The sequence below is a fragment of the Rhea americana genome, unplaced genomic scaffold, assembly GCF_003343005.1.
Source record: "Rhea americana isolate MKP2758 unplaced genomic scaffold, rheAme1 scaffold_58, whole genome shotgun sequence".
NCBI classification, from domain to species: Eukaryota; Metazoa; Chordata; class Aves; order Rheiformes; family Rheidae; genus Rhea; species Rhea americana.
In genome coordinates this window covers 2,244,503-2,257,052 of record NW_028186734.1, presented here as the reverse complement: position 1 = coordinate 2,257,052, position 12,550 = coordinate 2,244,503, and the positions used below count along the sequence as shown (strand labels likewise).

Sequence of the window (12,550 nt, the reverse complement as noted above, 5' to 3'; positions counted from 1 at the left end):
TACCCTAAAGCAAGATCAGCAATACTTAAATTATTCCTGACACACATTTTCTACCCTGTTCATGAAAACATGCAGTGAAGTGATTTCTTTTGGCAATCTACTGCAGTGCTTAACTATCATTATCATTAGAAAAAATTTCCTAACATCTAGCTTGTGCAAACCTTGCAGTCCAAAACAGCATTTGTTTTCTTRTCCCCACTGGACATCATTAACTTTCTTTCAGCCTTTAAAGTAGGTGGGCACAAGAAGGGCTAAATAAAAAACAGTTTAGTCAGTTCTGCACACATACATGCAGGTTGGGTGTGTAAAAGCTATAACCTGAAAGATATGGCTGAACAATTTTTTTTTTATCATTTGCTCTGAGATGAATAAATGTTTACAGGATTTAACWGAGAGAAACTGAAGCTGCAAGTCCTCAGTTTCACCTACAACCTTGACCAACATAAAGCTAAATCTGGTGTAAAGCTGAGTCAGATGACTGGATACCCAAGGGTTTTCATTTCTGCGAGTAAAGTGATCATCCAAGCAAGGTTACAGGTATTCTTTAACAAATTAGCGCTTTCCGAAACACTACTCCACTTTGCTTAACTCCTTGGGCCTATTTCCCAGCTGCGGTGCAGGGGTCTGAGAAGAAGAAGTATTTTCCAAAGACTGGCAACAACTAGAAAAGTTTTCTGGTGAATGATCAGAAGGAGCAGGTGTCAGTCATAKGAGCCCTGAAAGAGGTGGGGACACTCGGTCTTAAACCTCGCCCTTGCCAACGCTTCCTTATATGCTCAACTCATCTGAACATCTGAAGTCCAGGAAGAACAATACAAGCGTATATACAACTCTCTACAGGACCAAGACCTTTAACTCCTCTGATTTTGGAAGAGACTGAAACAGAATACATTTCCAGATACACTTCTATAAAATTACTTCTGGCAACCCCTTTGAGCTGGGGTTGAAAGGACAATAAATTCCAAAGGAAAATGTGAAAGGCATCACAGAATACTGAAAATTTTGTGTAGTAGCTGGGCCAAGGACCCCAGAAGGTCACATCATCAATGGTGTTTAAAGGTCTCCAAAAGAAAAGAGCATTGTTAGGAACCCAAAGAGCCATGGTCCACTCTACATGGCTGGAACAGGGATCAAAATTTTTGTAGTATCATACAAAGAATATCAGTAACCAGAAAAACAAACATCTCAGATAAGGAGATTATTCTGCACAAATTGAGGAATCTGGGGAGAACCACCACAAAACAACAGCATATATTTGGTAGATGTAAGAACCACCACAAAACAACAGCATATATTTGGTAGATGTTGTAAGATTGAAAGTCCCTCAACTTCACACCTTTACTCTCCTACTGAGATTGAGACATATAGCAAAAAAACAAGTCCACGTTGAAATTCTACAAAGTATAACTGCATTTTGATTTTTTTCATAACATCTTTTGCTCAGAAGGAAYAGGTGAGTCTTTTTAATAGTATTTTTGTCAACATCAATAAAACTTTTGAAAAAATTATTTTGAAATCCAAAACTCCCTTTATAAAAAGGAAAAGTAGGTCTGTTTCTGAACTCTTTAAAGAAGGATTTTTGAAATTGTGTGGATTTTTAAATCAAATATCTCCGCTTATGTTTTAAACTAGTTTTACTGCAACCACTGTTCATTCTAAGTTCCTAATATAATTTCCCAAATAACCACTATTTTGTAACTTTATGATTGGGATAAATCAAACAGCTCTTAAAGAAAGAACGCAAGAATTAGATTCAGAAGGAGAAAGAAGAAAAGATGAAGGACTCTCAAGTTTGACAAATCGTTCACATGAATCAGGCTGAATGGGAAATCCAATGATACCACYCTGGTAGGAGTATCTCATTATGAACTTCTGAAGCAGGAGACATAGTTCATATTCATTACTATTATTGTGAAATATTCATAACATTTTCTCCTAGCACTTAGCTTAGAAACGTAGGCAGCAAAACTTAAACGGGAAGCTGGACTTGAGTTAGCATTTGAGACCACTGCAGTCRTATTTCAACTGCTCTTCAGGCATATAGGAATGTTACCTGATGATCAAACTTAAACTGAAATACTTAACAGAAAACATTTCCTCCAAGAAGTTGTGCATGCCATTTCTCTACAACTAAAGGAATGACATAAGGATGGTTATCCAATTTTTTACTAGGATTTATTTTAAGGTAATCATTATTCAAATTCATTGTATTAATCTCAAAGCTTTTGCTGAAAATTGAAAATATTAGATATTAACATTGGAACTAAAGTGCTTTGCATTATTTTTTCAGATAACTTGCTGGTTATGTCCTCTAATGTAACTGAATGCTCACATCATAAATAGTTGTAGAAAAATGTTTCATATGCATGCACAAATATGCTATCTAAATTTTCTGGAAGCTTGTTCAGCTATTACCTGAAAGGAAATTCAAAGCTATGAAGAGAAAGATGAAGTTTGTTCATTAAAAAAGTCTACCTGATATTCATGTAAATGATGTGACAGCATTCTTACCTCCAGCCTTAAGAGTGATGATGACAGTAAACTACACTACATCAGCCTCCAGACAGGAAATACCTTCCTTGAGACACTAGTTAAATAAACTGTTTACATCTCTTTAGTCTAGAGGAGATGTTGCTCTACCTCAGAAATGCCATCATCATCAACTTCCCATCTGGCAGATTCAGTAAGTGTAAATGATTGGCCACGGCAACTTACAAAGCTGCATCTCTGCAAGTCCTACTTTATGCCATGAGGAAGCACCTTTGCCTGTGAGCTACCTGCTCTGAAGGTGAACGAATGACTTCAGATTCCAGCACCGCTGGCCTATAACTTTCACAAACATTAAAAAATGACTAGCACATGTAATTTATTTTTTTAATGTGTATTCTTACGTAAGTTAGTTGGAACTGTTCTAGTACCTGAAATTTCAATAAGTAATAACTAAAGGTGAGACAACAACTATAGGGCAATTAATAAACCACTACAAAATTCTCATGCCTCATCTTAGAAAAATAAAAAAAAAATCAAAATATTTTCACAAATGTGACAATACTGACTTAACAAGGGACACAAGCAAACAGAGTGACACAAAGGTAGATATTATAAAGGTAGATACTGGTGCTGGGGCACTTCAGTTTCATTGCAAGATAAACTGGTGAGGATTATTGGGGAAGCAGAGAGGAGGAGAAGCGTTGATCTCCCCTATGCACTATGCAGTGCACTGGGGAATGACCTGCCTTCAGGGAGGATTTTACAGTGAGGTAAGCGGGTTCATTGCTGTCCTGTAGAGRCATATATCTGTGTGTGAGGGGACATAAAGCCCAGGCATGGGGCACGCGTCTCTCCACATACCCATCAGTGATATGGCAAATTAACTGACCAAACGTGCTTTATAGATCCATCAGTGGGAACCTGCAGTTGTTACTTTCCTATTGCCAAAGCTGTCTTGCTCTGAGTTCCTGTAGTAAATCAATATCCTCTGCTCCTTAAATATCTCATATACAAAACTGATGAGAGCTGCCATGAGAAAACCACTGGCTCCAGAGCTGTGCCCACCTACTACTTTGAAATATTTTTAGTRCCTTGCCTTCAAATTTTCTTCTGACTTATAAATTATCCACTGACCTTAATCATACTAGACACATGAGCCTGAAAAGTGAGAAACATGTCCGACAGTCTCTCTCCAGCTTTCAGAGAGAAGAGATCATAATAAGAAGAATAAAAAGCTAAGTAATAGATCATGTGTTAGTGACTGCAGGCTGGAAAAGTTATTATATCAAYCAACAATATCTCCAGAATACTATTCCTTCAGCTGCAAAATTCACTGAGATGCTCCAGTCTCTTTCACATAAAATCCAGAAGAAAAAAAATCCTTCAAATAAACAAGCAAAAAACACCTCAAGGAAACAGCGAACAATTCTTTCATTAGTTGGAGATTTGATGAAAATGAAACAGACTGCAACATGAAACAACGAAGCACATTGCACTGGAAACATACTGTAAAACACTACTAATCAAAGACTCATCAGACTTATTCCTCTTGTACTAATTAGGAAACTTATTGTTCCCTAATTGGAAGTCACTCAACAAGAAAGAAAATTAACAAGCTTCCCTGCATGTGTCTAAAAATATTCACAAAAAGGAAGACAGAGACATTTGCATCACCTTAAATTTTGCCTCTCCCCTCCCCCAGGTGTGATCTGGGTCAGGGACATTTTCATTAATTTTAGCAGAAGGAGGACAGCACCTCCATTWAAAAAAAATATTTTTTTTGTTTATGCGACACCCTTTCCTGGGGATATTTTTGAGCATGTCATAGTAATACAGAAGCATATTTAAACATATGGGACTTAATTCCTAAGACAAAGATGCTTTCCATATCTAAGGATTTATATAATGCTATACATTGAAGTGTAATGTAAGGACATCAGGCCCAGCTTCAACTTGCCCCAATGCCAGAAGCAGCCCAGTCTAGCCCAAGTACAGCACCAGGCTATATTTATCCCTGTCTTCCATATCATTCTCCCCACTGTAGATACTTCCCAAGAATACTGATTTAGAATAGCTGACAACATAGGAGAACCACCTCTGGAATTTACCTTGTTCCACAGTTTTCTAGGAGCTAACTGTATCTGTTTGTGAAGCTGTGAAGACATCTATGTGTACAAATGTATGTGTTGCATCACTGCAGGAAAATCAAAGCTAAAATGACCTCTAGCCTTGTGCATAACATTTAACAACATCCTGGCCGCGAGACATGTCACTTGCTGTGTCTTTATAAAGATTTTTGACCGTTTTGCATCCTTTCATTCACATCATTCTTAGCATCAGTGTGTTTTCTCATGTTTTTCATGATTGAATACAGACTTTATGCAGTTCCATCATTCATTTTTGAATGTAGATGAAGCACTCTACCTTCCAACCAACCAGTCTAAATGGCTATGCCCATGTGGGCATAGTGCCTCCTTCCTGACCTCCACAAGTTACTGACCAGACAAAATTATTTGGAAGTTTTGTAGATTACAGAACTTCTTTGATTTTAATTTCTTTAATTTTTACTAGAATTGTGGTATTTTCTATGTGGAACATCTTTTAAAAATGTAACACTAAGGTGGCAGGAGTTTTTCTGCTTATCTTCCCAGCAGCACTGGTCCTGCAACTCTTTCATGGTTTGATTAGTAATGTAGATTGATCCTAGCTTGCAGGCTTGTTCTCCAGGACAAGCCTATAGTTCTCAGATAGTTGCTGACAAGTTTGAATTCATGATGTGTACCACAGATTTACCTCTTCTTCTTCTTGCTTTTGGTCACTGTCATTAAGTTTACTACTAGATTCTCCCTCTCAATTTAGCACGACCATTTACAGTGATTTTATAGGACATTAAGAAAAATAGCAGAGGTTTTCAAAACAATTTCATCCTGTTTTGAGATTATGCCCTAAATCCTATGCACATACAGGTAGAAAGTGCTTACAGTTTTTGCATTATTATATGCAAAAATAGAAGCCTGATACACACACATATATATACATACACACACACACACACACACACATATACACATTTTGAAATACTGGTTTTGGATTGATTAGCTTTAAAGTGGGAAAATGGTTGTCTTACTCTATTTATAAGTATCACTCATCTGCGATAAGCTGCAGGAAGAGACACAGCAATGACAAAAGTTACATTGATGAATTCTGTAATGTAGAAACTCTGTCTAATGCTTTTTACTCATACCTGATTACTTTTTCAATCATCAGTGCTGTAACTTCATGCCTATGAAGTGGTTTTTACAGTATTTAAAACTATTTCTCCAGTCCACAGTTGAATAGAAAAACATGATATGCCTATTAAAATACCTTCAATATAAAGATTTGTTAAGAAAAAACTCATTTTGGTCTTCTCTTTCTACACTCTGCATGACTTCTATGAATGTATCTCCATGTATTCAGATCACTGAAATGGTCAATACACTACTGATCAGTAGTCCGACAGTCTACTTCTCTTAGAAAAAAGCTTGTGATCAAATACGAGCCCAAAGCAACAATTCTTCAGCATTATCCAAAATCTATGCAAAATGCCCACAAATGGATTAYCATAGATTGAGTAACTCTACTGTTTTAGAAAATTTAAAATAAAGCAAAACTAAAAACATAAAGACTGAAGTGGCCCAAAGTTCCCAAYGTAGCAAAAATTTTAAGCTAGGAAGCAGAATCTGAACCCATACTTTAAAAAGTGAATGTGTGTGTGCAGTGGAGGAGAGGTGCAGAATGAAGAGAAATACAGAAGCTATGGTAGTGGGATACCTCGTTTAGACCTCTTGTCCTCAACAGAGTTTTCCATTCCCTTCCACATTCCTCATCTTTCAGGCTGGGAAAGTGCTGCCATCTGGGGTTTCAAGCTATACCTTGTGCTGACTTGTCAGCTACCATACATATAATCCTTCAAGTAATCCTGAGGGGCTAATTCAGATCTTTCTCTGCCTTATCCAGCTACAGATCTTTGTAAAACTTGGCACTTTATATCTTTCAGACTTAACCTTGCTGGCGAAATTGGCTAAAGTTGATCAACAGATTCAAAAGTTATTAGGAGGTAGAAGTGACAGACTGGCATGTGGACAGATAATGCAATTGCATACCTTCACCTCCTATGAAAATCAGGATAAACATACCAAAAGTACGTACAGATAATGAAGGAAGATGAAGGAAGACATCCTGAGTCAATCCCAGCTATACTAGAAATGTCAGTTTTGTGTTGCCAGCACCTTCTTCAGAAGTGAATTAACCAGTCCCGTTTCCATCTGCTTAAGAATGYAACATATACTTTTGCCACTTTCTAGGAACGGGCAAGAAAATACCACTTCTTTCACCTGGATCAGTTTATCTAGACTGTGAAAAATTAAACACCAAGAGGACACTGCCAGCAGAGAGAGAGAGAGAGAGAAAGCTGCTCACTTCCTGGTAGGATAATGAGAGTGCAGCAGCGGAGGTGTGGATTTCAAGATCACAGCAAGCTGTGCTTTACTCAGAATGGTACCCACCACATTTGAAACATGTTCTGCAATCACATGGAAACCATGGCATGGTAGGAATTCTGTAGGAGGTAGATTGTGAGGTATAGCAAGAAAAAAAATCAGCAAAAACAGGAAAATAAATTTGCATTACGTAAAGGGGATATGACACAGTTGTGCTGCTCAAAAGTTATTCCTTATATAAAAAGAAACATTGGTAATAATGAAAAACTCTCTGAGAAGAGTAGGTGCATGAGCAATGTAGTTAGGTAGGTGGGAGAGAGAGTGTGGGTTGTGAGACCAATATTAGACTTAAAGTATTTAGAGAGGAAAAATCCTACAAGATGAAAAACCCCTTCAAAAACAACAGTGAAAGCAAAAGCAGACACATTTTAAGCTGTTTTCCTATCAAAGATGAAAGCGAAGCCACTTTCTACCTGGCACACTGGAGYTGCATATAGAAAACAGAGAAAGAGAGTAGCAGAAAGAAATGCAGAAAGTCTCTGACAGTAACCATTGCTGTTTCTTCAGAAACACCAATTTCTTTTTCTGGAAATACTGAAGAAGGAACCTTGTGCTTCACTGACACCCCCTCCCACCCCCCATAATTAAAGAAGTGAATATCACTCAGCTTTAAGGTGTTAATAATGTCCTAGAAGGTCAGATAGAAAGTCCACTGGTGTCAGCAAAAGGTTCTCTGCTTACTAAAATGACTTTTGGCTCATTTCCATTAAGCCCTTATTCAGGTGCAAACTGAGCTCAACAGTAAATCAAGGAAATAACTTGTTATCACACATTACACAATTGCTCGATGACCTATATTCAGTGAGTTAGGGGCCCTACCTTAGTCTCTGGCCAACATGCCAGGAGAACTCTAGTCACAACTCTCGGAGGAATCAGGGTGGCTGTGGGAGGAATAAGCAATCCTCTCTAGGTCAAGGTCAAGTCATGCTCCTAGGAAGGTAAGAAGAAGTCTGCGTAGCCTCTTGACAGGCCTAAGCTGCACTTAGCAGAAGCTTAACAGAGGACTTCAATCTTTGGCTATTTCTCACAAAAAAGCATTATCATGTTCAGCAGAAAGGAATAAACGCAATGCATAATTATGTTTCATACAAATCAGCTCTGAAAGAGGAAAGGTGTCCCAGCAAGAGTATCCAAAGTATCATTTTACACTGTAAGAAATAATTTTAATTCATGCCAATTCATGCTGAAAAGACAGTGACAAAGAAAAGCAATTTTATATTTTGCCCTCTCTTTTGTTTTACTATTTTCCCCTTCCTTCTACAGCTCTATGCTTTACATCCTACTTCCGTACAGCTCCTAAGCTTATATAAATTTTACCAAGTGAAGCTTAAAATTAAGTATATTCCTAAAAGCTTTCCTGAATAGGAAAGGATTTAAGAAACATATGTAAAATGAAGGTACTCACACAAGTACTTTGCTGAATTATGACAACTTTAAAGCTAAGCCCCAAAGCTTCTGCTGCCCAGCCCCTCTGATCTAGTATCTTCTGTGGATGAGCAGTGATATACAGGACTTTTTATTCTTAATAATTCCATACTCTTTTTCAAATCTCATGTCTATAGAGAAGAGAACAAAAATGAAGGTATGACCAAAAGCAAATATACTCACTGTGAAGTATTTTGCTTCACATATATATTATAGAACTATGAAACAGATACTTCTTAAGTTTTAACAAGAACAAGCTCCACATCTGATGGCTTTGTGGAGTCTGTGGTGGTGCATAACATGCGTGTTCACCCTTCCAGATGATTCTGCATAAGTTGCCATAACTATTCTCAGATCAGGAGTTTTGGCTCAGGAAAGGATGTGGTAAAGACTGYGGGTTGATGAGAGGAATCACTGGATCCGTTGAGCAATCTCCAGCAGATTATGAAATTCCCTGCCAGAAAATGAGACTGCTTTCTCCTTTGGAAACTTATGAAAGGACAGAGCAGAAGCAATTCCTGGCCTCTCTTGAGACAAAGTCAGACAGGCGGCTATGGGGAGTTGTGATAAGCATGTTATTGTCTTCTGTGCTATTCATCATGATGTCAAGAGCATGACATTCTTAACAAGGATCAAACACTTTTCTCTACAATCTGTTTCTCAGATAAGGTCTCTGGGAAAATAYGGAAGAGAGGAGGACATGGAAGGAGAGGAAATTAATGAAGAAATGACGGATTCTCTTGTCACTAATCATGGATACTAGAGGAGATATAGATTACTTTTTTCCATTTTAAAGCTACAGCCTTAGGCAAGTTATACTAAAATTAGGTTATTTTTGGTTCAGTAAATTATGATTCACTATGATATTTTGCAGGAGATGCACAGAAACAATTGTTGAATTAAATCCACATTTTTCTTTTATGGATAAAATTGATTCTATTGTTTTAGGGGAGCTCTCCATTTTAGAATCATTTAAAAATGCTAATTCCAAAGTTGTCAATTCTTGCAATTTTCTTAGGAATCTGGGCTCTTCTAAAAACCTTTAGTAACACAAAATACAAAATGTCATAAAATCCCCTAAATTCATCATTCCTGTTGACCAAAGCTCTCATAAACAATCTTTAAAATTTCTTTTTTGGTTATAATTTTCCACAAAAAAACCCAGTGTAATTCGGAGTGAATGGAAGAGTGGATGTCTGTTCCATGGATTCCATGGATTTGTCTGTTTTCAGAGAGTCATYGTTCTTTTTAATTAAATGTCAGATTCTCTCTGATGAGTTGCAAAGATTAGCTTTAGGCTAATTTCACATGTACTATTCATGTTGAGTTTACACTCAAAATAAATACACAATTATATAAAGCTTATGCAGTCCTAAGCTACAATTCTGCAAACTATTTAAAGAACAGGCCTATTCTATATACCTGTACAGTTTCACTTAACATTAACAGGTTGAAACACTAGCAAATTCAAAGTACAGGTAGAAGCTTCCCTTTTCAGGATAACATTGAAACATATGCCCAAATCTACCATTCAGAAAACCCCATACTAAAAATAAGTGTGATTGAATACAGTTGTTTGGTATGTAAAAATGAAGACAGAAACAAATAGGAATAGAAAATCTATGACCGCTAAACGATGCAATAAAACACTGACTCACTTGAGGGTGGTGAGCTCTGTAAGGGATGGCTGGGTGGCCTTGAGATAGCTCTCTCTTCGTGCCGCAATCTTTGGGGATGGCTTCGGACTTGTGTCTGAGTCTCCACTGTCATCGTCCCCCATGGCTTTAATGTAACTGCCGCTACGCATTCGCCGGCAGGGAATCTCATCGTCTTTCCCTCGCGGCGTGTACCCAGTCCATTCATCTTGAGGAACCTGCAGTTGTAAATACAATTCCCTTATTAGCACGCTTTGCCCTGACGTAGCTGCGCAGTGAGATCTGCGTGCACTAAACCACAACAGAGCCAGAACAGAAATTCAAATGGACGAGGGCCCAGCCCCAGCTGCGGTTGCGGTTTGTAGCGTGGGCTCACTCATCTCCCTGTGGAGTCACAAGCACCTCTGGAGTTATCTCTTATTTTCCACTAGTTACCTAGGAAGTGTATAACAAGTATGATACTAACACAGGAGCCTCARTTAGGTCTATATAGGTTAGATAAATCTGTTTCTGTTGACTACTGCTGCCATTAAAAGGATTTATGAACCAGATCATGGTATTCTTGGTTCATCTCACAATATCACAATGCAGTTCATCACAATATAGTACATTCAACAAGATACAAAAGATGAAATATGGATCTCTAATCAAAATGTATTCAGACTGTGCATGCATGGCCGTGCACTTACCAGAATGACTTTGGTTCRAGACATATTCCTAAGTAGTTTAGCTGCTTACTAAGTGTCACAAAAGTAGGCTTATAACTGTGAAATTACAACACTAATGCTTCTGTAACACGCTTAGTGCTAGTGGACACCCATTAGCTTGTAGGAATCCTTCTTTTGAATTATGCTAGTCTGCATGTCTGAGTTATGCACCTCTTCTATTCCCTTCCTTGTCTTCTTTCCTTTCATCTTCTTCTTCATGTTCATTATGTCTCTTAATCTGATATAAAAGTCACCCRATCTTTGCTGTTGAAGTAGGGAACACTGCCAATGCGTGTTCACAAGATTTGGGGACACAGCAGAGATGGTCCTCTTGCCCATCCATTCCTTCCCTTCCCCCGTTCTTGGGGCTTCTGATCATTTTTTTCYACCTATCATAAAACAACACCTGTTCCTGTAATAGGTGAAACAATACTCAGCAGAGCTGAATTCTTGAAGTTGTTGTCTTGAACTCCACTGAATTTTGCAGATTCCTCATTTTTATAGTAAAGGTGAAACTGCATATGTAGKTTTTAGTTAAAAAATATTGTATGCAAGTTTTTAAATAAAAGTAGTTCCTCTTTGGTTTCCTATTTTTCTAATTATCCTTACTGAATCAATTAGATACAACAAACTATAGAGGCAGTGGCCCCAAACCCCAAACCATTACAGGCTGTATTAAACAGACAATATCAAATCTAGGGTGCTAAAATTTGTCCAACAGCTTACGAATGCTCACTTCTGCCAGGAAAATCAGTTACTTTTCTATGAGGAGTTTGTTCTACTACAATATTTAACTTCTGCAAAGTATTTTGTGTATCTATTGCTTTTAAACTTCAAYCAGAAGCGCTTACATGCCAGTTTGCTTAGACAATCAAAACAGAAATACTGGACTGTTTGCTAACAGCCTCGCTCTTGACTCCCACTACAAACATAAGCCTGAGTCCACAAATGTTACTGTCAATGTAGGTCAAATTTTATGCCATAAAATCAGACTATGTTACTGCAAACTGCAATCAAAAAACCACTGTACTAAACAAAGGAACAAAGGTATTTAATGGTCCAAAGCATTCATGGAACTATTGCTGCTTATAATTAATCAACTAAAGCATTCATAAGGCAAGCCATTGCTTTGTTTCATTCTGATTTCAAGCCCAAGACATCACCAACTTTCTTCCTTATTGACTCTTTATTTCCTGCTGCTGACATCATGATTTATGGCCTTCTTTGAACTTCCAGACTCCAGAAAGTACTTGTTTTCTCCTGTGCTAAATCTAAGCTCTCTTTCTTCCCTCAAATCTCCCTTGGTCAAGGCTGGCCCTGACAGACTCATTGGGACTGCTGACATTTTCCTCAGTGAAGTCAAGATTTAATCTTAGAAGTATAGTTACAGCTTGTAGCTCTATCAACGTTTCTTTTAATTATTTTGTTTTCCTTCTTAGCACTCAGACTTCCTTCCTGGCTGCTCCTTGTTTTCTTTATCCAATTCCTTCCTTGTGCCTTTTTTAACCATCACCCTATGTTTTTTTAAATACTTTTTGGTTAATGATCCTGGTTAATGATCCTGACTCCACTTCAGTGTGCAAAGTTTGTTGCTTTTCTTCCTTTTTCCCTTCTTTCTCCCCCCCCCCCCCTTTTTTTTTCCTCTAGGTTCAAGATTGTAAGTTTCTTAAGGCAGGGAAATATTTCTACTCCAGTTTTCTTACTGAACAATGGCATGCAGAATTGCATACCC

At 37.8% G+C, this 12,550-nt stretch overlaps 1 protein-coding gene across 1 annotated transcript in view; it reads right to left on the bottom strand.

The window, feature by feature from the left end:
• The window catches only part of DLGAP1 (DLG associated protein 1), a 137,413-nt gene that overhangs the window by 112,386 nt on the left and 12,477 nt on the right, over nucleotides 1-12,550 (bottom strand). The window contains exon 2 of the mRNA XM_085319355.1: nucleotides 10,115-10,329. Within this exon, the coding sequence (XP_085175481.1) occupies nucleotides 10,115-10,329 (215 nt within the window). The remainder of the gene's footprint in view (nucleotides 1-10,114; nucleotides 10,330-12,550) is intronic.